Source organism: Epinephelus lanceolatus, chromosome 3, assembly GCF_041903045.1.
Source record: "Epinephelus lanceolatus isolate andai-2023 chromosome 3, ASM4190304v1, whole genome shotgun sequence".
NCBI lineage: Eukaryota > Metazoa > Chordata > Actinopteri > Perciformes > Serranidae > Epinephelus > Epinephelus lanceolatus.
The window spans coordinates 14,800,372-14,827,908 of NC_135736.1; the positions used below are offsets into that span (position 1 = coordinate 14,800,372).

At 41.3% G+C, this 27,537-nt stretch overlaps 1 protein-coding gene and 1 pseudogene across 2 annotated transcripts; one reads left to right on the plus strand and one right to left on the minus strand.

The window, feature by feature from the left end:
- Positions 1-4: 4 nt before the first annotated feature.
- LOC117254736 (NLR family CARD domain-containing protein 3-like) lies at positions 5-14,511 on the minus strand (annotated as a pseudogene). Its single transcript, XR_013490822.1, has 6 exons — positions 14,475-14,511; positions 11,130-12,904; positions 10,821-10,994; positions 9,435-9,608; positions 2,663-2,709; positions 5-2,440 (listed from the first exon to the last, which is right to left on the minus strand). The product of XR_013490822.1 is annotated as an NLR family CARD domain-containing protein 3-like (transcript).
- Positions 14,512-22,161: 7,650 nt separating this feature from the next.
- LOC117254733 (uncharacterized) lies at positions 22,162-26,496 on the plus strand. Its single transcript, XM_078165538.1, has 5 exons — positions 22,162-22,367; positions 23,688-23,798; positions 23,882-24,016; positions 25,999-26,168; positions 26,331-26,496. Exons 1-5 carry the CDS (start codon positions 22,223-22,225, stop codon positions 26,412-26,414), a joined length of 645 nt encoding a protein of 214 aa, XP_078021664.1. The 5' UTR covers positions 22,162-22,222; the 3' UTR covers positions 26,415-26,496.
- The last annotated feature ends 1,041 nt before the right edge of the window (positions 26,497-27,537 follow it).

Consider the following 27,537-nt stretch of genomic DNA (forward strand, 5'->3'; position numbering starts at 1 on the left):
TCACGAGTACTTTTTCACATTCATCAAGATATTTTCACATTATTATGATGGACAAAGAAGAAACCTTACTTGTTATAACAATATACTATTTATCTTTTTACAACGTGGACATACAACATGAAATGTTTCATGTTATAACTTGATAAATCACATTGTTTTAACATGAAATATTTGATGCAATAACAAGATAACATATTATTATAACATGAAACTCATGTTTAAATGAAGAAACTGATCGATTTTTACTAAACTTGGTAGATATGTAGAACAGGACGCCTCAAGGTGACTGGAGAAATTTAACTCTAATTGGCAACTGGGTGGCGCTATAACAACAGAAAAATGCTTAAAAATGGCTAAAATGCGACCGATCGCTGTGGCTCCCCCTGTGGCCCAATGTTTTGTTTTTTTCTAATTTTTGGTATGACTAAGTCATGGTATGGTATGCTGTACTCAATGGGTATGGACTAGTTCTTGTTATATTAGGATTCTTAATATGTATTTTGCTGGTGCATTTATGCTGGAAACTTCCCCTTTTACATTTTCCTTTGCTCTATTGTATAATTTATATTATTTAGGCTAATAGGGTCATGTAGCTGTTAGTAGTTTTTCGTGCGTTTTGGACACTTTTAAGCATGATCTTATTCTATCACAAATTTTCCAAGTAGTGATCATACACATGTTGTAAGCTTATTCTGAAAGTTTTCTGCATTATTGGATGCAACTTTTGTGTTTATGTGCATCTTCATTTATTTATCTGGATTCTAAAACTCCTTATACATAATTTCTTGCTACGTTTCCAGAAGTAGGAATTCATATTTACACCTTTTAGCTTGTGACACTGTTTGTTGTTGTTTCTGATTGTTGTGGACACACCTCCTACGTAGGAGTGGTCGTAACTGGTTGGTTCATTCCCAGATGGATCCTTTGATGTAATTATCTATTCTCTTTCCTGAGAATGCATATTTTTTGTGTTAACATTTCTTTTTACACATTTTCACATTTCTTTAACACTTGAAATGATGAAAGCAGATGTAGGCTAAACGTGTTTAGTATAAGACAGTTATTTTGTCGGTGAACCTTGTGAGTTGTAATAAAGCCAAATTGTGTGCCGTTACCTTTGTTAAATGTTGTCCCTGGTTTTATATGAGAAGAGGGAAAGATTGCTATAGCTGCTAGGCTAATTTATACAATGTGCTAATGACGTTAGCATGTTGTATTTGTGGGGAAAATGTGTCCGGATAAAGACAAGTGTTTGTCTGTGAATGCTGCGAGTTATTGTGAAGCCAGTTTGTGTACTTGTGTTTGAAATTGTCTATTAAGCCATTTTTAATGTGTGTTTTGAATCAACTAAACTTTACAGCACTTCACAGAAAGCCACCTGCTGACTAGTGTTTTGGAGGTGTAACTGCAGAGTGACACAGACACACCACCGCACAAGTATAAAGGCCCACTGCGGCGTAGGCAACGTGCGTGGGTGACGTGCGAAGGCTAGGGCGTAGGGTCTGCCACAGTTATAAATCCCACTTTAGCCTGTACCTGTCTGGTGGGAGGGGTTTCAGACAGAGAGGAGGGAGCTGCAGGAGGAGTGTGTATTTTCAAATTCTGCCATTTTTTTTCTGCTGTTTCGGAAAACTGCAAACGCCAGCTTTAACATTAACAAATATACTTAAACTCCACTAGATGCTGCACCAACAAAAAAAATCAAGTCATCACAGTTTGTACAAAACAAGTTCAGTCCTGAGAAAGTAATTTCACGATTTCTCAGACAATCACATTTCTGACATTAAAGACACAATCAGTGAGCCAAATGTCAACCAAAGTGAAGCCTTCTCCACCAACATTTAAACCACAGGGTTAGAAGTTGTCTCGTCCTACAGAGAACACAAAGACACAGAGGAACCGTGCGAGCGGAACCTGAACCCAGGATAAAGAGGCCATGTGAATGTGGTGTTGAAGGTGTGGAGGTGTGTCAGTTTGCCAGAGGAAGAGACACTGTAGAAGGACAGAGTTCCCGCAGGACAGTCGACATACACTGCTACTCTGTGATGGGCAGAGGAGGAGGAGGAGGAAGAGAGGGAGATGTAGGAGGAAGGAAGAGGAAGGACTGTTTCTTTGTTATTGTGCCAGACAGAGAAACCATTACCAAAGCAGTACAGACTCCAGGAGTGATTATTTCTGCCAAACACGCATTCAGTACTGTTTCCCTTCCTTCTGATTCCTCTGTATGTCACTGCGTCACGAACCAGTCCTGTCCACTCCACCTCCCAGTAACAGCGACCAGTCAGAGCATTTCTACAAAGCAGCTGAGGCAAGGTGTCAAATCTCTCTGAGTGATCAGGATATGGCTGCTCCTCCTCCACACACGTCACCTTCCTGCTGTTTTCGGACAGTTTGAGGTTTCTGTTCACTGTGTTTGTGTCCAGTGTGAGTTGACAGAAATCTGATGGAGAGAAAATACAACACAGCAACAGCTGATCATTGGGCACATTAGGGTTTATTCTTTGTTTTTGCACTGATGTTGTTCATTTCAGAATTTAATGACGACAAGTTGTCTGTAATGTTTTTCTTAATAAATACCACAACTCAACTTTGTTTTCTCTTTTAAAGAGAAACTGACTCTGTGGTGTTTTGTCATCATAAGTCAAAGTGAATCCACACTTACACTTCCTCAGACCAGGTTTTAACCTCTGCTCTCCACAATGGTCCACCCTGAAGGAAGAAACACAGAATGATTTTTAACCAACATCTGGCAGCAGGGATCAACAATAAGGATTGCCTGTTTGTCTGGGGCAGGTAAAATGCCACAGAGGGTGTTACTAAAGCTGGCAACTCACTTGCCTAATCAAGGAAAAAGTGATAGAAATTAAACCTAGTTTATCAATCTATCTTGCAAACCAATGCAGATCTTACAATGGGGTTCATGTGTGATTCTGGAATTCTTATCTCACTGATCACAGTGTAGGAATGATTGGCTGTTAATAAATGTGGTGGCTAAAAACAATCATCATTTACATGTTGGGATTCACTGGACCACAGATGATTTGACATTTGTTACATGGGAAGGCTTCTCCTCATGTTCTTTGTTCTTCAAACAGAGATAGCCATTTGGCCCTTATCTCCACAGGATGCCCCACCTCACACCTTAGTAAGAGACAAGTCTCCAAACTTGATTGAACAGTGTCATGTGACTCTGTGAGGTCACCAAGCAAACTTCAAGAGAGGTTCTGGATTGTTCAATCTGTCTTTCTCTTCCAGCTGGGCTGTTGACCAGCTCAGTAGTTCTTTCTCCTAGGCCCTTGACCAGCCCTGGACTATGACTTGCCCTCACTCACAGCAGGTGCAGAACTGGGAACCAGAGAAATTAGTGTGCAAACAAAAGGTTTGCAACTAACTTAGCACCCCAATGTCTTATTCTGCACGGGCCCTGAGCGACCGGCTTCCTCTGATCTGCACTTTTGGAACACACAACAAAGACTGCTTCTGGAACCACAGCTCTTTCCAGCTTTCCTCTGCCAGCTAACAAAAACCACACAGCACAAAGCGACTCTTCCCCCCATCCATTCAAGGACTGGTAATGTACTAACTGGGCATAGCTTTATTACAGTCGTACAGGCTAAGCAAGACTGTTTAACTTTGTTGATTGTGATTTAATGTTGTTTATTGAGTCATTGTTGTGATTATTGCAGTTAGATCATTGGTTAGTTGGCTTTGCCAAAGCTGAGTGATGTTAGTTTGCTAATGCTGTTCATAGAGTCTTGCATGCAACTAAACATCCTCTGCACTAATCCAGACCATTTGCAACACATATCACATTCACATAGACTCATTTACACATTGGCTTTCAACAGAGCTACACCCAGAGAGGCAACGCAAAGTTCCTGCTTCTTTTCCTTTGTCTTTGTCCACACAGTCAGACAAGACCTCCCCCGATCTGAAACCAGCTTTGATTCAGCCATCTTGTAGTTCTCTGTTGTAAGCCATTTTGTTTTGTAGGCCAAATGGCCCTTTGATTACCACACCTGCCTTTGTTTCTCTCTCTCTCTCTTTCTTTATGAATAAATATAATTCTTTGGAATCATACCTGCTGTCTGTTTAATATTGCACAAGAGTGAATGAATAGTCAACCTCTGCTATGTCAAGAACTCAGAAATCCCTCAGCCTTTACAATTAATATAGTAATTTTGGCTTCAGTTATTGATTTAATTATCAATCAAAATTCCAAATTAATTGTTAAGTGAACTTTATGAGACTAATACCATTTACAGGTTATCATTTTTCGCTTTTTGGGAATGGTGCTCCATGTGGTGATTTATTGTAAATTAAGTCACATTGTTTAACATAATTAATAATTATTAATAATGACTATTAATTATTTCTGATAGCCATTTTTATTTTTTAATTGGAGATCTGTTACAAGGTCAGGCTCATATTTAGGCATTTCCTACAAATGGTCCCCCTCGGTGTCACTTTAGATTCCCAACATTTTGGTGTCCCCATGTGACACTTAGTATAGCATAATTTGTAGATCACAACATACATATCCCATCCTGATATATTCTGGGTTTAGCCAGACTTTTTTAGCCAATTTGTTTTCTGTGCAGCAGGAAATCCAAGACCCAGTGATAAAGGGATATATTCTGGGTTTAACCAGTTTGCCTCCTGGACACTGCCCAGGTGCCTTGGAGCAAGGCACTGACCCCCCACCTGCTTGGAGCGCCTGTCCAAAATTCAGTACTTTATTGCCATATAACTTGCACAAGTCGTTAGGGATTTGCTGCAGTGCGCTCTACATAGTAGGACAACCACAAGACAAAACACCAAACAAGAAAACAAAAACAAGAATAGCAGACATAGGACATAGGACACTCTTCATGGCTTACACAGGGTCACATTTGGCATGAGAACAGGTCATACCTCATACGCCTTGACATGTTTTAAACCTGGATGTTAGTCCAGGAGGCTAAAGTCTAAAGTGACTAGTGCAGATTTTAAGTGCAAATTCTCAGAAAGTGCAATATGTAGCAGGTTGACTCTAATGTGCAATAGTATAAAAAGAAAATAACACTGCAGCATAATAAGAGCATCAATCAATCAATCAATCAATTTTATTTATAAAGCCCAATATCACAAATCACAATTTGCCTCACAGGGCTTTACAGCATACAACATCCCTCTGTCCTTTGGACCCTCTCAGTGGATCAGGAAAAACTCCCCCAAAAAAAAAACCCTTTAACAGGGGAAAACAGTAGAAACCTCAGGAAGAGCAACTGAGGAGGGATCCCTCTTCCAGGACGGACAGACGTGCAATAGATGACGTACAGAACAGATCAGCATAATAAATTAACAGTAATCCGTATGACACAATGAGACAGAGAGAGAGAGAGAGAGAGAGAGACAGAGAGAGAGATGCAGGACAGACGGTAATGACAGTAGCTTACAACAACATACTTACAGCATAAATACCATATAAAAATATAATGACAAAAAAACAGAGGGCAGATTATTCAAGTGCTGTGGGGAAGTTTCCTACTTCCATAAGGTATTGGTGCAGGGATGGAGCGCTGTTAAGGAATTTGATGACATTCCTGTATGTACTATTCAAAAAGCAGGAGGTCTTAGTTTTGATAGCACTTAATCTTTAGGAGGGGGTTGGCAGGGTGGGTTTCATCCAATAGGATTCTCATGCCCTTGCTTTGGATACGGGCCTCGTATATATCTGAGATGGGGGGGTTTGCAGCCTATGATCTTCTCAGCCATGTGGACTATTCTGTCTAACTGCAGCCTCTGCTGGACAGTAGAGCTGCCATACCAGACAGTTATAGAGAAGGTAAGAATACTCTTAATAGTGGCTTGATAGAACTGCAGCATCCCCTTACAGGCCACCCCAAATTTCCTCAACTGATGGAGGAAAAAGAGCCTCTGGTGGGCTTTTTGATGATACAGCTTAAGTTGTCTCCCCATTTCAGTGAGGATGAGATTGTGGTGCCTAAAAACTTAAAGCTGCCCACCCGTTCCACCTCCGCCCCTTTGATGGACAGGGGCTGGGACACTCTTCCCCTGCTGCGGAAGTCCACTACCAACTCCTTAGTTTTAGAGACATTTAGCTCTAGGTTGTGGAGGGTACACCATTCAATTAGTGTGTGGACCTCATTTCTATAAGCAGTGTCATCATCCCCAGAAATCAACCCCACCAGTGTTGTGTCATCCGCAAATTTATACATTTTGACACAGTCTGTGTGTGATACGCAGTCATTTTTGCACAGTGAATATAACAGGGGTGATAAGACACACCCCTGGGGGGAGCCAGTGCCAATGTGTTTGACCCTAGAGGTCTTATTATTGACCCTAACAATTTGTTTTCTGTGCAGCAGGAAATCCAAGACCCAGTGACAAAGGGAGTCTGTCCAACTGTTGAAGTTTCTTAAAAAGTTTGCTGGGTAAAATTGTATTAAAAGAAGAGCTAAAATCGAAAAAAGGATCTTAGCATAGCTGCCCGGGGCCTCCAGATGCTGTAGGATGGAGTGAATACATAGGGACACAGCATCCTCAACGGACCTGTTTGCCCTGTATGCAAACTGGAAGGGTTCTAGGCTGACTACTCTGGACAGGTGTTCAGATACAATGTGTTCAAAGATTTTCATTATTACAGGAGTTAAGGCTACCGGTCTGTAATTGTTCAGGCAGCTAATCTTAGTGTTTTTGGGCACGGGAACTATGACAGCAGACTTATAGCAGTCAGGGACTCTGCATTCCCTTAACGACCAGTTAAAAATATGTGTGAGAACTGGAGCCAACTTAACTGCCCAGTGTTTGATGGTGGCGGACAATACAAGGTCAGTGCCTGCAGCTTTCCTGCAGTTTTGTTTTTTAAGTAGGAGCCTGACCTCATCCTCTTCAATGACAAAAGGGGAGCTGACAGGGTTTGCACACCTGGGCTGCATAAAGGGGCCAGCATAACTATTATCAAAGTGACAGTAAAACTCATTTAGACTGTCAGGGTGCTCAGGATCATCACTGACCCCTGGTGCTGTACTTGTTTAATTGGTAATCTGCCTCAAGCCTTCCCATACTCCTCTGCTGTCATTGCTGTTAAGTTTGTTCTCAAGCTTGTGTCTGTAGTCAGCTTTAGCCTAAGTGACAGCTTTCTCAAATTCATATTTAGCCACTTTATATAAATCTCTGTCCCCACTCTTATAAGCATTGCTTTTGTTTTTCCAAAGATTTTTTTTTATCTCTCTGCTAAACCATGGCTTGTTACTGCTGTACCCAGTCACAGTCTTAGTAAGCACACATACGTTTTCAGAAAAATTTATGTAAGCATTGACCACATCAGTAAATGATGATAGATCATGACATGATTCTTTAAAAACAGACCAGTCTGTATTATCAAAATAGTCCTTCAGTGCATCAGTTGCTGAAGTAGACCATTGTTTTACCACTGTAGTTGTTGGTTTAACAGCTTTTAGTTTTAGGGGTTAGAAGGATGGTGTTATGGTCTGACTTCCCTAGCGGAGCCCAAGCCACTGCATAATAGGCATTAGCAATGACACAGTAACATTGATCCAGGATCTTATTATACCTGGTGGGCATTTGGATCTGTTGTTTAAACCTGGGCAGGGACCTCTTCAGATTGACATGGTTAAAGTTTCCTAGAACCAACACCACAGAGTCCAGGTAAGAATACCTGACAGACCATGTTTCTACCATGGTGATTTTACACTCTAAATAAACTGAAACTGAAACTGAAACTGATACGTGATGAGAGGGCTCTGTAGCTTGAGGAGGTATATAAACAATGATCAGTATGGTGGAAGTGAAGTCTCTTGGCAGGTAGTCTGAGTGGGCGGAAGTTCGCTGCATAGATCAGCCTCTCATTGGGTGGAACGAGCAACCCGCTGAAGTCCCGCCATACCACCTCCGGTTGTGTAGCAGTTTTCAACCGTTTTAAACACGTCCTTTACTAACTTTTGCAGTGTTTGATCTTGTGGGGATGTAGCCATTTTTCTGCCATGGTTCGCATCCTGTAGGCGATATTTTTGTGGGCATGTTACACCAAAACCTGGTTCCCTCCGGCAATATTTTTGCAAGCGCACCATTGCTGTGGCACCGCCCAGAACGATTGTGATTGGTTGAAAGAAATACAAGCAGCCGGTGCGTTTTTTTCTCCAATCTTAAATTGAGAGTCGGCCCAGCCAGACCTTGGTTTTCTTGAGAAAGGTCTGGTGAGCGAGACTACTTGGCAGGTAAAACAGTCTGCACTTTATGGATAATGTCTCAAGGACTGTAGAGCAGGTCCGTGAGATCACTGTTGTGTCTGTGCACCACCACTGGTTCACATAGAAGCGTACTCCCCCACCTTTGGTCTTCTGTGACGCGTCAGTACGGTCTGTGCGGTGGAGGGTGAAGCCGTCCTGTTGTCGGGGATGCCAGCGTTGAACCAGGTTTCAGTGAAGCACAGAATAGAGCAATCCGCAATGACCCGTCTGCTGTTGATGAGGATGGAGAGCTCATCGTGCTTGTTTACTAGAGGTCGGACGTTGGAGAGTAAAACGCTTGGTAAACCGCTTGGTTCGGTGCCTCTGCTGTTTCAGACGGACTAGAGCGCCAGCTCTTTTGCCCCACTTCCTGGTTCTCAGCTGGGGTTTGGGGTTGGTGATCACCCGGCTACCACTTGTGTCCCTAGGTCCGATTAAAACGTCTTTGTAAAAGTTCAACTTTGGCTCAACTTTAGCCATGCTATCCCATATGTGAAGGAGAGCCAGTCTCTCGTACCTGATTACCCCCAGGACATAATCCACATGTAAACACAGCGCAAACAAACACACTGACAGACAGAGCAACACCAAGTCGCCATAGGACGGTGCCATGACACCACCACCGTGTCTTTTCAACTGCTTAGCGAAACCAACGCCCTCACTCTGAAATCTATCTATTAAAGCATGTATAGGTCCTGTTTGTGTATGGGTGTATTTCAGGCCTGTGTGTATGAATGAAAAAAATCGAATTTCCCTTCAAGGATTAATAAAGTATATCTCCTTCTTCTATAATGACAAAAAACAACTTGAAACCAAAATACTCGACAAATTAAAATATTGATCTGATGATGGCACTAGATGGAATGTCAGAAAATCACCATGGTTATTACAGTTCATCCTGAGTGGGACATAAATGAACAAAAAGTTGAATAGATATTTCAGTCTAATGGTTTGGACTGATAAACATTGCCATTCCTAGAGCCATGTTGCTAGCAGGTCTAAAATGAGAAATGTTTTAATGAGTGGGGATCCATGTGTTTCCTAACTCAGGTATACTCACTGTTCTGAACAGATTAAAGAGAAATAAAACGTCCCTCATGATGACAGACCACAGCAGAAGAATATGAAATTAGAGACATTAGAGAAACATGCATGTGAGCTCTTGTTGTCTGTCCATACCTGAGAGTGTTCAGTCTATAGCGTGGATCGTCCACTGCAGCGGACAGCAGCTTCACTCCTGAGTCTCCTGGATGATTGTAGCTCAGGTCCAGTTCTCTCAGATGGGAGGGACTGGAGCTCAGAGCTGAGGCCAGGGAAACACAGCCGTCTGCCGTGATCAGACAGCCTGACAGTCTAGATTTAGGAACACATTATAAACAGTTTTAGAAAATGTATCTTCGGCTCGAGTGTGTTGACTCACTCTGGCGGATCTGTGCGGAGTAAGTAGATGGGGGAGGAAGGCTGGGTGACCTTATTCCTCCCCTCAACCAAGACCACAGCTGAATCAGACTGTCAATCCTTAAAAAGAGAGAGAGAGAAAAACAAAAGACCCACTACTTCAGGTTACGTAAAGGGGATAAAGCCAACAATGGGGTAGCTCCCCTCTATAAGGGTCTGGGGGCGACCCAAACCTGGATCAATATCAGTCACAATAACCACAAATAAACATAAATCACAACTAAAAGAGTCCCCTCAGAGGAGTGCAGATCTCTGCCAGGCAGCCAAGCGGCTGCCCAAGCTGATCGTGGCTACTCTAGAAAATTCTCATAATTCCTAGATGCATTTCAGATGTTCCCAGAAGGTAAGAAAAATTACACACCTCATGTCTATTTTAGACAGAGCTGCAGCATAACTGGACTTTGAACAGTATTAATTTAGTCTGAAGGCTACAGTACAACAAAGTGGGAAACAACAATGATACACACAATCAAATAGACCAAAAGAGAAACCACTTACCAAACCTTGCCTAGGCTATCTGTGGTAGAAGTACAAATATAAAGGAATTATGTGCCTAACTTTGGAGGATCAGAATATATTGAGTATTGAATTAATCTGCAGATGCTCCAGTTCAAAATAAGACCAAACATTTTTATGAGTGATTATTTTTGAGACATGTAGAAGACCAAAATGTGGCCGACAACAGACAGTAAGGATTGTTGTTCTTAGCCAGGCCAATGTGCCGAGCCCCTACTGGCTGGGTAAAAGGAGTGACGGGTCTACAGTCAATGACCGCATACGACCGAAAATAAAAGTTTTTTTTAAACAACTTTGAATCAGCATTACTACAAGAGGCCCTTGAGCATACAGTCATAAATGTGCACACAAAATATTAGGCTGACTGGTCCAGTAGTATTTGAGATGGACGGCAGCAGACAGATGGATATGCACACACACACACACTCACACTCACACACGTACTAACATCAAATCACTGCAACACTACCTTTATCTGTCTTTTGTGATTGTATCAAAAAACAGAAATCATGCAACCATGAAGATCCTACAGGTGTTATTCACTAATATGAACCTAAAGCTTGACTGTTTAACAAACAGCTGAATACTGACCTGAGAGTTTCCAGTCTACAGTGTGGACTCCCCAGTCCGACAGAAAGCAGCTCCACTCCTGAATCCCACAGGCTGTTGTTACTCAGGTCCATCTCTTTCAGACTACAGAGCTGTGAGCTGAGGGCTGAGGACAGAGCTTCACAGCTTCTATCTGAGAGGTTACACAAGTTCAGGCTGTAGGATTGGTGAGACAAACAACAAATTTAATATGTCATCTGTAAAACATAAACACAAATGTATTTTATACTGTATTTAGAGGAATGATGAATAACGCAGCTGCTGACTATATATAATGATCCATCCACCTACAGAGCTTTGTTGGAGACTTTTACCACTGGCAGTAGCCACAGAAGAGTCTCCTCTGTGGCGGAGTATTTCTTCAGGTCAAATATGTCCAGATCTTTTTCTGATGACAGTAAGATGAAGACCAGAGCTGACCACTGAGCAGGAGAAAGTCCATCTGTGAAGAGATCTCCTGAACTCAGGTACTGTTGGATCTCCTCCACTAGAGAATGGTCGTTCAGCTCATTCAGACAGTGGAACAGGTTGATGATTTTCTCTGGAGAGGTACTGTCAGTGATCTTACTCTTGATGTACTCAGCTGTTTGCTGGTTGGTCTGGGAGCTACTTCCTGTCTGTGTCAGCAGATCTCGTAGGAGAGTCTGATTGGTCTGCAGTGAGAGACCCAGGAGGAAGCGGAGAAGTAAGTCCAGGTGTCCATTTGGACTTTGTAAGGCCTTTTCCACAGCACTCTGATAGAGATGTTTCAGTTTGGGTTTGTCTCTGAAGGCTTTAGGCCACTGGGAGGTTGATTGTTCTTCTGACAGCAGATTGACACCAGAGTTGATGAATGTCAGGTGGACATGAAGAGCGGCCAGAAACTCCTGAACGCTCAGATGGACGAAGCAGAACACCTTGTCCTGGTACAATCCTCTCTCTTCTCTAAAGATTTGTGTGAACACTCCTGAGTACACCGAGGCTGCTCTGATATTGATGCCACACTGTGTCAGGTCAGATTCATAGAAGATCAGGTTGCCTTTCTGCAGCTGTTCATAAGCCAGTTTTCCCAGAGACCCAATCATCTTCCTGCTCTCTGGACTCCAGTGTGGATCTGTCTCAGCTCCTCCATCATACTTGATGTTCTTCACTTTGGACTGAACCACCAGGAAGTGGATGTACATCTCAGTCAGGGTCTTGGGCAGCTCTCCTCCCTCTGTAGTTGTCAACACATCCTCCAGAACTGTAGCAGTGATCCAGCAGAAGACTGGGATGTGGCACATGATGTGGAGGCTTCATGATGTCTTGATGTGGGAGATGATTCTGGTGCCCTGCTCCTCATCTCTGAATCTCTTCCTGAAGTACTCCTCCTTCTGTGGGTCAGTGAATCCTCTGACCTCTGTCACCATGTCAACACACTCAGGAGGGATCTGATTGGCTGCTGCAGGTCTTGTGGTTATCCAGAGGCAGGCAGAGGGAAGCAGATTCCCTTTGATGAGGTTTGTCAGCAGCACATCCACTGAGGTGGACTGTTCGACATCTGTCAAGATCTTATTGTTTTGGAAGTCCAGAGGAAGTCGACACTCATCCAGACCATCAAAGATGAACAAAAGCTCTTCAAACTTGCAGATTCCTGCTTCTCTGACTTCAGTAAAGAAGTCATGAACAAGTTCCACCAAGCTGTACTTTTTCTCTTTCAGCACATTCAGCTCTCTGAAAGTGAATGGAAATGTGAACTGTATGTCTTGATTGGCTTTGTCTTCAGCCCAGTCCAAAGTGAACTTCTGTGCCAGCCACTCCCTTAGTCATCACTGTTCTGATTGGTTCATCTCTTCCAGGTCCGGTTTTAAAGATGTCTTCTTGTCTGATTGTTGTTTCTGGTCTGTCTGGTTTCCTGGGTGCTGTTTCAATCTGTCTGACCTCATGTTCACCATTAACCTCTGCAGCCCCTCCCTCTGTGATGTAGAGCTCTGTGAAGATCTGACTCAGAGGGGTTGGGTTTCCTGCTTTAGCAATGCCCTCAAACACACACGTGAACTTCTTCTTCAGGTTAGCTTTAAGTTTACAGCTCACTGCAGCAGATGTCCCTGAAGAAAAAAAACAGGAAATACAAATAGGACAATGCTAAGAAACTGACCCCCAAAATGAATCACTGCTCCTTGTTTATTATGCACTTCCTCAGTGGCAGATACCAGTGAGGAGAGTAGTGCTATGAACACATGAAAATGGTGTGCTGTTGAAAGCGCAACTCTTTTGTTGAGACCCTGATGGACAACAAATGACAACTGTCATCACTGAGGTATGTTGGTAAAGTCTCCTTAACCTAAAAGGACTGAAACCAAACCTTGTGCTATGTACATAGCACAAGGTTTGGTTTCAGTCCAAACCAAACCAAACCAAACCAAACCTTGTGCTATGTACATGGTTGTTAACATGAGAAAAGAACCTGAGTGGACCAGGGTTAAGGTAAAGATTGTGTCTTGTTGGCAATCATGGCATTAAGTTTATAGCCCCATTTCCACCAAAAACTTTCGGTTTTGTACCCTTAGAACCATACCTAACCTGTATGGACATGTACCTGAACCATAAATCTGTTTTGTGTATCTACTGTTTTGTGTCGTCCACAGACAGTAGTATTATTAAATGTAGGCAGCAATGTTACCAGATAGTAACAGCTATGTCACTGCTCCATCCAGCTCATGCTGTAATTCCTCTTCACCGACGATACAGAGGAACGCCTGCACCTCGCTTATTGTCCATGGAATGGGGTAGTAGGCTGGAGTATAGAGTCTGTGTCGAAATCAATGGAATACTTAAAAACAGTCATTGTTTAGCATGAGTGTTGATTCTCTACTGACTTTTTAACAGTCTGCAGTGTTTCTAGGTACCTCAACAGAGGGGTGAAGAAAAAACAGGATGGAATGGATTGGTTCTGTTGGGACCATCCACAACTTTTGACAATAAAAATGCAAAGATAACCATTCTGAAACAGACAAAGTACGAGCGACAAGGTGGCAAGCTGAGAAAGCTTTTGATATTAAGCAGTTGTGCACGCTACTGCCCTCGACTTACAGTAGTAATTCAGAAACTGATGTCTACAGTTAAGGGCTGTCATGCCACATGACACATGACATGCCAAAAGACATCTGTTGCAGTGAACATGAATTAAGTAATCCAAAACATACAATCGAGCTAACTGATGGTAATGAGGTGGCTCACAATGGGTACGGTTACATGATGGCTTCTCATTCAGAATGAAATAAATCTGAATGAAATCATTCGGAATTAAAGTCTTTCCAGGTAGTTTACATGGGAAATATTCTTAGTGCCTTTTTCGGGCTTGTTTTGCTTATATTCTTGAAGCAGCAGTACGACAACAACCTTGTTCTGCTAATGCTTCGTCTGTTGAGGAGGAGAAGGGAGGTAGAAGGTCGAAGAAGGGAGATAAAAGACCATGCTTTGGCGAATGGAAACCGGTGAGCGCAACGAGTCCAACTGCTCTATCTCAGCCCGTTGCTATGCGCGCTATATACGTCATCGTGTCAGAAGGGCAAGGAAACGAGCATGCGCAGAAAGACCGGAATGAACTTAAAGAGGAATGAGTGTGCGAGAAATTCTTTCATTCGGAATTAGAAACGGAATATTCCAGCCCCTTACATTGGATTGACTTTTCAATCACATTGGCCATTTTCATTCCGATTTAGGTCTTTGGAAGATCACTTGTAATAGGAATGAACTTTCATTTCGAATGAAAAGGGAATTAAACTGTCCATGTAAATGTACTCAGTGGTAGGGCTTGTGAAGTGGTTGGAAAAAGGAGACCAAACAATTGACAGGAGTGAAGAAAACAGAACCTGGCATCCTCCACCGCTGAAGTGTAGTAGTTTTCCACCACACCTGACAAGGTGCTTCCAGTCACCCCAAGGGATGTACTGCCCCCAGAATTAGAGAGCTTTGCTGTTTGCTTAACAACAACTGAATGATGACAAATTAGCTCATCCTCTACAACAGTTGCATTTTTGCACAACACTAATGCAAAAGAATACACTCTGATTTAGCATCTTAATAGAAAACTTAGCCAGTGGGCACTAATAAGCAAAGAGCCCAAACTGTTGTTGGCCAGGCCCTTGAAGAGAGGGGTCATGGCCTGACAGTACACACTAACCCAGCCACTGATGTGATCATCAGCCTGATGTCCATCTTTGAGGTCAATAGGTCGAGCCATTGACCGGTCACTTTTGATGGACACACAGCTGGGTCAGGTCCAGGTTCAGGTTCAGGTCCAGCTTCAGGTTCAGGTTCAGGTTCAGGTTCAGCTTCAGGTTCAGGTTCAGGTTCAGGTTCAGGTCCAGGTCCAGTATAGACTGGTCTGTGCTCCTGCTCTGGGCTTCAACACAACACACATAGATCTTTGAGTGTCAGTAATGATGGTGGAGTAATTTGAGTGCTGAGCTCCGACGTGGAGAAGAGTCATGGAGAGTAGAGATCCTTTTCCCCCCTCTGAGTTTTGGTTTGGCTGACAGGGTGGGCAGACTGATACTGCTGAATTGATACTTCAATACCGACAAGCTACTCATTTGGTTTTGATTCCTTTAAAAATATGTTGATATTGAAATTATAAACATCCAAAATGTGGGTGGCTGCATCAGAACTTAGGGCACACAGTTAGCACATGCAGGAGTATGCACAGTCACAAACTTTCACATTAAACATGAGAGAGTAGCAGAAAAGAAATATAGGGTGGTGCGGTGCTACATTTCACCTGTAGATAAAAATATAGCAGCAACACAAGCATCCTCTTCAAACAATTAAAAACAACAAGGCTGAACAGAAATAAGAAGATGCTCAAACATCTAAGTCCCCTGCACCACCCTCTGTCTGACAAAAGTATTCAGAGGGGAAAAGTATATCCAGCCACAGGTAGGTGGCAGAGGTTATGCTTCTGCCACGTTTGTCTATCCATTTAAAAAATGACCAGTATCGGTATTTAAATTGTTAAAACTGTAACAAAAATTAAAAATATATATATTTTCAGTAATCCTAAAAAAATGTCTTAATGTGTAACCCTGAACCTGTGCTACATCGCAAAAAAAACAAAGTGTATTTGGGGGATTTATGGGTGCCAAGAGAAAGTCAAGGTCTGTGTCTCTAAATCTTTAAATCTATCTTTGAATATTTAAATTATGACAAAAGTTTAACAGAGAGTTCACATTTTCTATCCCTTTAGAGGTCCCTGAAGGCTGAGGGACCCTGAGCAACCACTGCCCACCCTGGGCTGACTCTGATCCATCTAGAAAGGAAGTTATAGCCTCTGAGACAGTTGAGACCTGGACTGTGCTAAACAGTCTTTAGTGAAACCGGGTTAGTCTCAGTGTTGGAAGATGGCTTCATTTAAGCACAAAACACTTCATCTATGCACTTAACTTAAGGGTATGACAGTTTCCATCCTTATCATTTGCAAAACAGGATGTACATCGTACCATTAGAATCAAACAACGGATTACCTGCAAAAGTCTGTAACTTGCTCAGAATCCTTAGTTCATCTCTCAAAAGCAAAATCTTGTGTCAATAAACATGCCCTCAGAACACTAGTTTACAAGTAAGATAGTTAAAATGCTAGATTTAACAGTACAAGGTTCACATTACTGTATGCAAGGGATTGACTGCAAGAAATGGGGTTCACATTCACAAAGACCAAGTCACTGAAAAGAAAAGAAAATGACAGGACTGTTTTACAGCACTGCATAGCATAAATGAAAAAACAAAATAGAAATATATAACATAGGAAACATCTCTATGTCAGAACTGTACATGCTCTATGGGGAATTTATGGGGAATTACAACGCAGTGTTTCTATACATGCTGACATTCCTTTCTGCTGAGCCACAGATTCTTACCCACATCAAGACAGAAATCTTCCCTGCAACACAACAGAAAGGATTTTTTGGAATGTCTTACCTGTGAGAAAAAATGCACCTGAGAGCTACTTTAGAGAAGCATTTTAGAGAACTAGTTGATCATTGGTTGATCTAATGTGTCACACATTTCCCAAAGAAGTATTTTTGAGGATTTCAATTCTGTTCTAAATAATGTACCAAAGAGACTGAGAAAAACTGTAACAGTGAAAAGATGAAAACACTTTAGTCAAGTCAATCAAAGCTGTCAGACCAGTTCAGACACATTTTCCCCTGAAGAAACCTCAGATTACCATTAAACCATTGTCGATTCTACTTAAGAAACAGTAACAACATTACATATAAGTCTTTCTGAAATTATTGTGGCGAAACTCGGAAAGAAATTTGACAACATATTTCAAATAGATATTCTGAATGAGCCAATGGGCATCAAGAAACATTTCTACTGTACAGTTAAACAGTGATACAGCACAACATGATCAAAGTGATCCTGAGTATCAAACATTTACAGATTCCTCTGGTAGGATTCTCACCTGCTGAACTCACTTCAGGTCAGTTTACAGACACAGTCCTCTTTCATGTGCTGGGGAAACACTGGGAGAGAAGAGGCTGCTCATTTCTTCCTCGTCAGTCCTGGTGTTCTGTGTATTGTATGTAAGTTCAAATCTAAAGAAACATCAGAGTGACATCAAGACCAGTCTAACCAGTGGTAGAAACTCAGCCAGTGTCAGAGAAATCGCACATCAGATGATGTAGTTCCACTCTCTGTCCACTAGATGGCGAGAACTAACCATGTAATGAAATAAAGATCAGCTCAGAACTGAAAGATACAATGAAGCTGTAGCATGGATCGCTTTGGTACACTACAGGAATTTGGACATATTGTTTGTTATAAGGCAGATCCCCAGGCGAGGCCCTTCACTCTTTACTACCTCTTCATCACCAATATAGAAAGCAGGTTCAATTGTGGATTGCACACCAAATTTTGAACTGTTCGGAGCATTTCGACCAAAAAAGAAAATTGGTTAGTAACCTGAAAAGTTGGTTCCCAGCCTGAACCAAAAAATAGAAGATTTTCAGTTCAGTTCAGCTTTATTAGTCACTTAGTAACACTGGGTACATTCATGTGAAATTCTTAGTCTGGAAAGCTCCACCAATAAAAAAACAAAGACAAAACAAAGACAGCACCTTAAAACCAATTCTAAAAGCAATCAGTACTACCTAAAACAAATTGATAAACTATAAAAACAGGACTAGTACATCACTCTAGTAAGGTGCATAATGCTGTGTTATTGCACAGCTACTGTTTCCTGTCTGATGGCCTGGGGGATAAAACTGTTTCTCAGTCTGCTTGTTCGTGTTTTAGGATTCTGTATCCTTTCACCCGTTGGGACTACAGGGGGGTGAAGTGACTGTTGTGGGGCTGGGGTCCTTGATGATTCTCAGGGCTTTGCTGAGGCAGCGCTGGGTGTACAGGTCTTCCAGACTGGGCAGCTCGCATCCGGTGATCTTTTCGGCTGTGCGAACCACCCTCCTCAGCGCTGACTGATTATTGAAGGTACATTTGCCATACCAGGAGGTGAAGCTGCTTGTCAGGAGGCTCTCAATTGTGCCTCTGTAGAAGTCCCTGATGATCTGGGGCCTCATGCTGAATTTCTTCAGGCGTCGGAGGCCGTAGAGGCGCTGTTGGGCCCACTTGAGAACCGCGGTGACATGGTAGTCCCAGGTCAGGTCCTCCTCGATATTCACCCCCAGATATTTAAAGGGTCCACCCTCTCCACCATTGAGCCATTGATGGTGAGAGATGGTCGAGCCTCCTTCCTCCTCCTGAAGTCAACAATGACCTCCTTGGTCTTTTTGACATTCAGGGAGAGGTGGTTGTCTCCGCACCACTGCTCCAGGTCGGTCACCTCCCTCCTGTAGCCAGACTCATCCCCACCGGAGATCAGCCCCACCACTGCTGTGTCGTCCGCAAACTTCACAACGTGGTTTGATGTGGTCTGGTCTGGCAGTGGGGTCAAACCTGGCAGTGAAAGAGTTATAATCCTCAGGAAAAGTGGAAGTGACATTTGGGATTTGTTGTGACTTTCCCCTATAGTCAGCTATGGCTTCGAGCCCCTGTCATAGGTGACTATTTTCTCTGACCTGAAGTGTGAACTGTGATGACATCAGTGGGCATGTTATATTCAACAGGTTGGACAGAGAGAATGAAGTCTTGCACATAATAGTCTTCTACATGTCCTTATCATAAATAGTTGGTCCATGCTTGTTTTTTTTTGTTGTTGATAAAACTAATGTAACTAATAACAGTTCACAGATTATCAATGCAATCTATCATCTTACTGCTTCTGTCCATTGTACATTGTACAACACTCTGTTGATGGCACATTCTTGATTACCATGATTCTGCTCAAAACTGGTAGAAACACAGGTTGGTTTGCTGGATAGCACCAAGGTTACAAGAATCCTGCATGGAACCGGTTTGAGAACTAGATTTAATTTGGTAGAAAAGGGATGTCTGTTTCTCAGTCCTGGTTTCTATCAAAAGGGGATGAGAAACCCCAGAACCTTAGGCTGCCACACCTCTTTTCATTTAAACCTCCTCAAAACAGACTTTGGCTCTCAAGTACTTTATTTAAAGGTATTTTTACTCATTTGTCATTTGACTTTGTACCTTTGTTTTAAAAGGTGTTATAGAGATACAATGTTTTTTTTAACATCACATCTAATGGTGCTTCTGCTTCTGATAATATGGGTAAAATAACAGCTACTGGGACTGAGAGGTCAGAGGTCAGGGTGGAGTAGCTGTATCTAAGCGTAGTTGTGTGTGTACTCCTGTGAGGATAGTGTTTGTGAGGACATACAGTATTTGTGAGGACGTTGTGTGGCTACAGTATTTGTGAGGACGTTGTGAGGACATACAGTATTTGTGAGGACATTGTGAGGACATACAGTATTTGTGAGGACGTTGTGAGGACATACAGTATTTGTGAGGACATACAGTATTTGTGAGGACGTTGTGAGGACATACAGTATTTGTGAGGACATACAGTATTTGTGAGGACGTTGTGTGGCTACAGTATTTGTGAGGATGTTGTGAGGACATACAGTATTTGTGAGGACATTGTGAGGACATACAGTATTTGTGAGGACGTTGTGTGGCTACAGTATTTGTGAGGATGTTGTGAGGACATACAGTATTTGTGAGGACATTGTGAGGACATACAGTATTTGTGAGGACGTTGTGTGGCTACAGTATTTGTGAGGACCTTTTGTGTTAAAACAGTGTTGTGTATTGTAAATTGCAGGCTCTATTGGACAGCAGTGGAACGTGAGACTGTTTATGATCATAAATAGTGTAGGCAATAATATCTATAGACTTACATGTACTCTGTGATGTGCCTCATGTGTTGTGTTTAAAATAAAATGTGGATAAAATATGTTGTAGCCTATTAACAGTGAAGATCACTGATCACTGAGTGTTTCCCGAGGAAAAAAAAAATGTTGTAAAGTTACCTCCAATATCAAAATACATTTTAATACACAGTATTTTATTTGAACTCTCAAAAAAAACTTTTCCAATAGATGCCTCTATAGAAAGACCTTGACATCATTCATAAAAATGACCCATCCTTCTGTACAGTCTGAGAAAATCATTCCCTACCTCAGGTGCAAGTGGTGACGTGAGGTGAAAAAAATTCACCTGAGCCAGAGTGAAAAGTATGAGGCAATTACTCCAACAAGTACAATTCAAAACAGAGTACGTGTGTCAAGAGTTCAAAAACTTCCAGCGCACACTAGAATATCAGGATTGACACAAAGTTTATTCAAAAATGTTTAACAACAAAAGGAGCGAACAACGCGTTTCGCTTGTTGCGTCATCAGATTCGCTCTTGATTGTCATCAGGTGTGTGCTTAAATAGTCAGGGCAAGTAACAACCAGACAATCAATCAATCAATGAGAAACAAATACAAAGTACATAACCTAGCTATAATATTAAAGGGAGAGTGCATACAATATAAATAGAAATAGATATCAAAACAGTGATACAAGAAAATACTTTACAATTGCACAGTTCATCATCCGACAATTGTTTATACATACTTGTAATGATGAGATATAAAAAAATGCAAAATACATAATCTGGCTGTACCAACTCATATAAACAGGGGAGAGTGAGTACAGTATAAATAGTCAAATAGTCAAAAAAAATTTTTAGAAATACATATCAAAAACAAGTGGGCCAATATAAGAGATATAAACAAAAGAGGAGATACTCCAGAAGTTACAAACGTTATTCCACAATCTACAATATCTACTCTAGCATTCCTGTCTACACAGGGGAGGAGGGGAGGGGGATGTGCCAGGAGAGGTGAAAGTGGCTCAACTTTCCCTATACATTACCTGCAGACACAGAAGCAGAGAAAAGTTAGACATATAATGAGCTTACAAAAATGGACTCAAGTCTAATGTCTCATTTAGTCCATGTGGCTCTAAAGAGTTAAGGGTGTATATCCAGTAGGCTTCTCTCTTCAGTAGCTGGTTAATGATGTTACCACCTCTGGGATTGGGATTAACTCTCTCAATACCTATAAATTTAAGAGAGGCGGCCGAACCATGATTTCTGTCCTTGTAGTGTCTTGCAATAGCATAGTCCATATTTTCATTTCTTATAGCTGCTTTGTGTTCAGCTATTCTCAGTTTGAGATTACGTTTGGTTTGGCCCACATATATAAGTCCACACGGACATTTGAGCATATATACCACATGTGTAGAAATACAATTAATGAACTCTTTGATTTTATACTTCTTCCCTGTATGAGGATGACAGAACTCTTTGGTGTCATACGTGTTAGAGCAATGGGTGCATCAGCCACACCTATAATTACCATATACTTCCTTAGAAAGCCAGTTAGTTTTCATGTCAGGTTCTTTAAAAACTAACTGGCTTTCTAAGGAAGTATATGGTAAGTATACCAAGAAGTTTTTGAACTCTTGACTGTGATTTATCCTACACCAGCTGGCACCTAGAAGAAGCACTGCGCCGCTGTGCACAGGGATTTACTATTTTTTAGAGTACGTGTGTGTTAATAAGACAATGTGCTGCAGTCAGAGAACTGTCAGTTGAATTAAACAGTGGTTTTAGTTGTATAAAGGACCTACTGTTTATTAATGTGTGCAGAGATGTGTATATACAGGTGCAATACACATTTTTTTTATATATACATGTTTAATGACTGAGCAGTGGTCAGTTACTGTAAGTGTGAGATTCAAAAATCCTATCTTGCTGCAGTAGTCTTAGCAAAATGGAAAGCACCTCCGTACATCTACAAGAAAAACCATGACCATCATCCCACCAGCCCTCATGTACATACACTTCTGTGTTAGCACTGCCTTCTCAGTAGAACCACAGTTTAGATATTTCTCATTTCTTACTTCTGCTTTAGGCACCTCAGGTTCAAACTGAACCGTCAATACAGCTGAACATCATGGATCAACAAGATATCTACATGAACGTAAAGAGACCAAGAGGTAATCCTGGCAAAAGGAAGAATTTGGTCAAAGGTTTCAAAAGTGTTTATGAGAATGAAGATAGGATCCAAACTCTAGAGCTGAACAGAACTGGACCTGCAGGTAATGAAAACATGCACAGAGGTACACATACTACACATACACATATTGACTGCAGGGTTGTTCAAATATGTGAATATTCTTTATGCACACACAAACACTGAACAGATTTTAAAATAATTTAGGTGAACGAAACAAAGAATTCAATGAGAAACCATAGTGTAAAGTGGGGGACGGAGAGAGCAAAGAAGTTAACCACAGCACTGAGTTTCTGTTTTTAATATACTCTGTTGTTCCCATGAGACCAAATTTTTCTGAAACTTCATTGTGGTGTCATCGCGATTCTGCCTCTGGGAAATATTATCAGGGATCATGCAACTGATCATTATTACTATGCTGATGACACACAAATATACATTTCCACATCACCCACAATCTCTCTCCCATCATGAAGTGGTAATGGTAGAGAGGATACACAGTATATTGATCTTCGCTTCTACTATTGTCCATTTTACAGTTATATTTGGGTTTGTATTGAGACATCTAACTTAGGTGCACAGCTTTTCTTTTCTGTTGTATACTGCTGTAACTCCGTCTTTCACAGTCAGTCAGAACATGTGTGAATGTAGCACTTGTTTTTTTGGCATATTAATTAGTTGGCTGTAGAAGATATTTGACTTCACTTTTGGTTGACTGTAGAAACATTAGCTCTTGATGAAATACAGAAATGTGATTCTAACAGAAATCCTTGGACATTTCACTGCTGTGAGACAGACAAAAAACATTTTGTGTTAGGGATATGACTGATGAATTCATGTCTAAAGTGTTTTGAGTGAGTTACACTTTGACACAGATTACTTGGTGTGATCATTTTAGCTAAAGTTCAGAATTGTAACTGTGCTTAAAAGGATGTGCTGTTATACAATACTCTCTACTACTCTACTCTTATCTTTTTATCTTAACCAAAAAGAAAAAAAAGCTTTCAGCTACATGCCCACCAGCTGCTTATTTTCTCATGGTAACATCTGCCACAGTGACTACATTCCACCACTCACACAACAACACCACTGACAAAGCTGAAAGACATGTTTGATAATGATGATTGTGGAGGAATGCTTAGACCAACGTTGAACAGGTGTGGAGGGAGGGGGCTCAAAATCTGTTTGACTATCTGACAAGCAGTTCTGATGAAACATTCTGAACCTTTTAGACCATTAGAGTCTATGATGATTTTGGTCCTCACTTCTGGGACTTTTTGTCAGAGAAGCTGTGAGCATCCAAATTTCTTTCAAGTTCATTAAAAAAGTTTCCTCTTCAGCACAGTATTTACATTCTGTAGCAAGTCAAATCAGACTGACATGTTTCCTTTACTCTTTACGTTAGGTGCTGGAGATACTAACAGGGCAAAGAAGAGTTCCTGCAGAGGTGCTGCTGTGTTTCTGGGTCTGCTGAGTCTTCTCCTACTGGCTGGACTCATAACTATGATTTTCCTATGTGAGTGCTCTGTTAGCATGCAGATAAAACACTAAGCAGGTGATGCTGGTTAATAGTAATTGTTGTTTATGTGGTAAACACAGACACCAAAGGCGTCTCTGAGTGGGTTCAGCTGCAGAGCAGTTACAACAATTTGTCTGCAGAGAGAGACCAGATGCAGAAAAGATTTGAAGCCATAACCAAGGACAAAAATGATCTGCAGACAAAGCTCCTCTCAGGTAATTCACTCTTACTTCTTGTGGGTCTAGGTTCATCTGTTTAAAATTCAAAATTGAATCTTTGTACTTTGCTGGGAATTCAACTTTTCTGTGCATGAGTAAAAGTAGATTTTATGAGTGTTTTTTTATTTTTTTTATTTCACTCATCTTCGTGGCACATGACGCTCGACTCGACTGTGTTAACCAGCAGCTGTAACTGGTTGTTGGCCATGAAGCGATCAGTGTGGGTAATGGCTGCCCACGGTGGTTGATGTGGCTCAGATCACCATGCAGTCGTTTTGAAAAAAGAAAACATTGGGCCACTGTGGGTGACTCCACATTACACAGTGTCACTTTGTTCAGTTTTTGGCAGTATGAGAGCTCCCTCAGACTAATGTGATAACTAATAGATTTCTATGAAATGTGAGGATTTGTCGAGGATTTTTTTTGCTTCTTTATCCCAAGAGAATGAACACATTTGCGTGTGACAACCCAGTGACCTTTCCTTTCATACCGCCTGGCAAACTTTACATTTTTGGAGCAAAGTCATCAGTATGTTGTTCATTCTGTCCAAATGTTTTCACAAGCAGTGAAGATGATTCTAGCTTGAAGACATCACTTGCAGGGTATTATATTCTCTACACCTATTATGCATGTTATTTCTATGAATATTTTATTTACCGAAAGGACCGACATGAAAAAGAACATTTCAGGTCATTGTGTTTCAGCTGTGGATGGATTTTGAGACAATAGCTCCCTGGGCACAGACAAGTAGATGCCCCCCACCTCTCCTACATATGTGCGAGACCACAGACTGAGAGAAACATTTCCAGGCTCTTCGTGGTCATTTTGTGCCTTTTTTGTAGTCATGTTGAGTCTATTTGTAGTCCCTTTTCATCTCTTTCTGGCTATTTTGCTTCTCTCTGTTGACTTTTTAAAGACTTTCTTCAAACAGAGGCTCTTGGGCCCCTGGGCCTGTATCCGGCAGGCTTCTTCAGGAATATCTTCATGGCTTCAGCACTCAGTTTCATCCATCTAGGATTTTATGCAAGCAAAATGATGGCAAACCAATGTATAAAAGAACAGGAGGCACTGGCTCAATTAGAATAATATGCAGAATTGTAAGCTACTGTTTGTAATCATGCTCGCCAGCGAAAGTGAAAGTCCTATTCAGCGTTTTGCCCATAGACTGTGAAAACAAAGTTTTGCCTCACTGCGCTGTGTCTTGTGGATGCCTGCTGCTTACAGTCTGACACCTGGTTCCTACCTTTTTATATAGCCCTGACCTCACCTGTGCACCATGAGACAACAACGGAGGCTGAACTTCCCCTAAAATTTCATAGAAGAAATGGTCAAATATTCACTATTGAATTTACTTTAAAATAAGAATTTATATTGCATTAAACGTGCGCTAGGATGCATTTAACATCATGATTATGCTGTTCAAATGTCAGCTGTTTATCACCAGTTTTCAAACGCGACCTCCCTGTCATACATTCTCGTGTCAGCACGGTGGACGCGGAGCCTCCAAGCATTCCTATGAGACAGCGCTGGGCAAGTTTTTTCATGCAGCAAAGCAAGACGGTCATTGGATAAATGTTACAAAATCTCCCAGGGAGGCTCATCTCTCGCAAGATGACGTCACAGCCCAGAGCAAGTGAAGGGTAAGGGAAACGTTTACTATGCTATTTACAGAGATAGCACTGGCGATCTGAACTGGTCAGTGGCGAAAAAAACACTTTTAATGTGCAAACTTATACGGGACACATTTGCCCCCGTTACTGTTTTAGCTCTTTTCACGGCTCCCAGCTGCATCCGCCTCCCTCAATACTGAACCAATTTTAGAACGAGTTGTACCTATGAATCATATGCACACATACACATGGGGAAATAGGGCCCAGGTTGAAAAATACCGAAGTTATCCTTTAATGAAAATGGGTTATTATTATCATTTATGATGTCTCTGTTGGTCCTGAGCGTGTGTGTGCGTTTTTATGCTGTAGACACAGAGAAAAACTGTTGTGACAGATGGGTGAAGCTTGGCTCCAGCTGTTACTATGTATCTACTGAACAGAAGACCTGGACAGAGAGCAGAAAGGAGTGCCAGAGCAAAGGAGCTGACCTGGTGATCATCAATAGTGAAGAGGAGCAGATGAAAAGATCACAAATCAACATCAGTTTAGCTCTTTTATTAACCTGAGCACATAGATTGTTGGACCATGTGTGAGCTCTTGGAGGCAATATGAGGGCTCCATTGGTGTCTTATCATACAACTATCATCTCTCATACATCTTTATATGTTTTTTTCAAACAGAAATTTGTCATTAAGTTCGACAAAAGAATCTGGATTGGGCTGACTGATCAAGATGAGGAGGGTGTCTGGAAATGGGTGGACGGGACAGCTCTGACTGCAAAGTAGGCCTACATGTACAGTGCATGAAAAAAGAAAGAATGAAAAAGAGATTTCATCGCTAAAAAAGCAACAAAATGGAAATGAAATGTGAAATTATAGAGAAAAGTTACTATTGCTTGATGATCTCCTCACAGGTACTGGTACGCTCCACAGCCTGATGATGGTGGGCAACCAGGAGTGAAAGAAGACTGTGCAGAGATGTACGTTAAAAGTTCTGATCCTTTATTAAAATGGAATGATATTCCTTGTTCACATCGTAACTACTGGGTCTGTGAGATTTAATCTGACAACCACATCACTGAGAGTTAGCCTGAAGTAAGAGAACTTCTTTAAATATTTTGCAAATTTATAAGGGGTCCTGGGCCATTACTATGAGGCAAAAAGGGGACTATGTAATGTGCTTTAAAGCTGTTAATGGTTTGATAATAGTTTGGTTATGATCTGATGCATGTCTCAATGAGAGTCCTACCCTATGAATCTGGTTATCATCATTTCTACCAATAGCTCTCTCAAATAATAACAGAAACAAAATGTCACATCTTGTCGAAAAACCTTTGTTTCTTGTTTTTTTTTAGATGCAAAAATTGTTTCAATTAACCTCTGTCTAGCTGTATTTTTTTCCGTCTTTATTTGATGCATTTGTGGCTATAATAAGCACAAAGAAAAAGGGATGTTAGTCCAGGTTTCAGTGTAAAGATTGTGGTTCACACAGACAGAGGTGTAGAACATCATGGCTGCAAAAATTGGCCCCACCGTTTCTCAAAAACAATCCATTGTAGAGAATTACTTAATATTTCAGTCTAACACTATTTCTATGATGATCTAAACCCTAATTAATTAAGACCCAAAATGGTGGTGGTTATGCCATAAAGGACATTGGAATGTTTGTATAATGTTTTCATTTTCCCCATGATGAATAAAAAGTTTAACAACCTCAAAATACACAGAAAGTTGCAATAGATCACAGGCATTTTCTGTCATCTCAGACTCATAATTGACTGGAATTATAAATCTTTTTGCAAATTAAGGTGACCATATTGCATCAATAAAACTATCCATCTACTTGCAGCCTGATGACATGATGTACTGTATATATATTTATACCTTTACTCATTTTCAGTATTTTTAG

Bases quoted from the DNA above. Each gene is read 5' to 3' on its own strand.
- LOC117254733 (XM_078165538.1), top strand. From the start codon at position 22,223: ATGGATCAACAAGATATCTACATGAACGTAAAGAGACCAAGAGGTAAT. The intron at 24,017-25,998 runs GTAATTCACTCT...TTTATGCTGTAG, and splicing joins GCAGACAAAGCTCCTCTCAG to ACACAGAGAAAAACTGTTGT. The intron at 26,169-26,330 runs ATCAGTTTAGCT...ATTAAGTTCGAC, and splicing joins TGAAAAGATCACAAATCAAC to AAAAGAATCTGGATTGGGCT.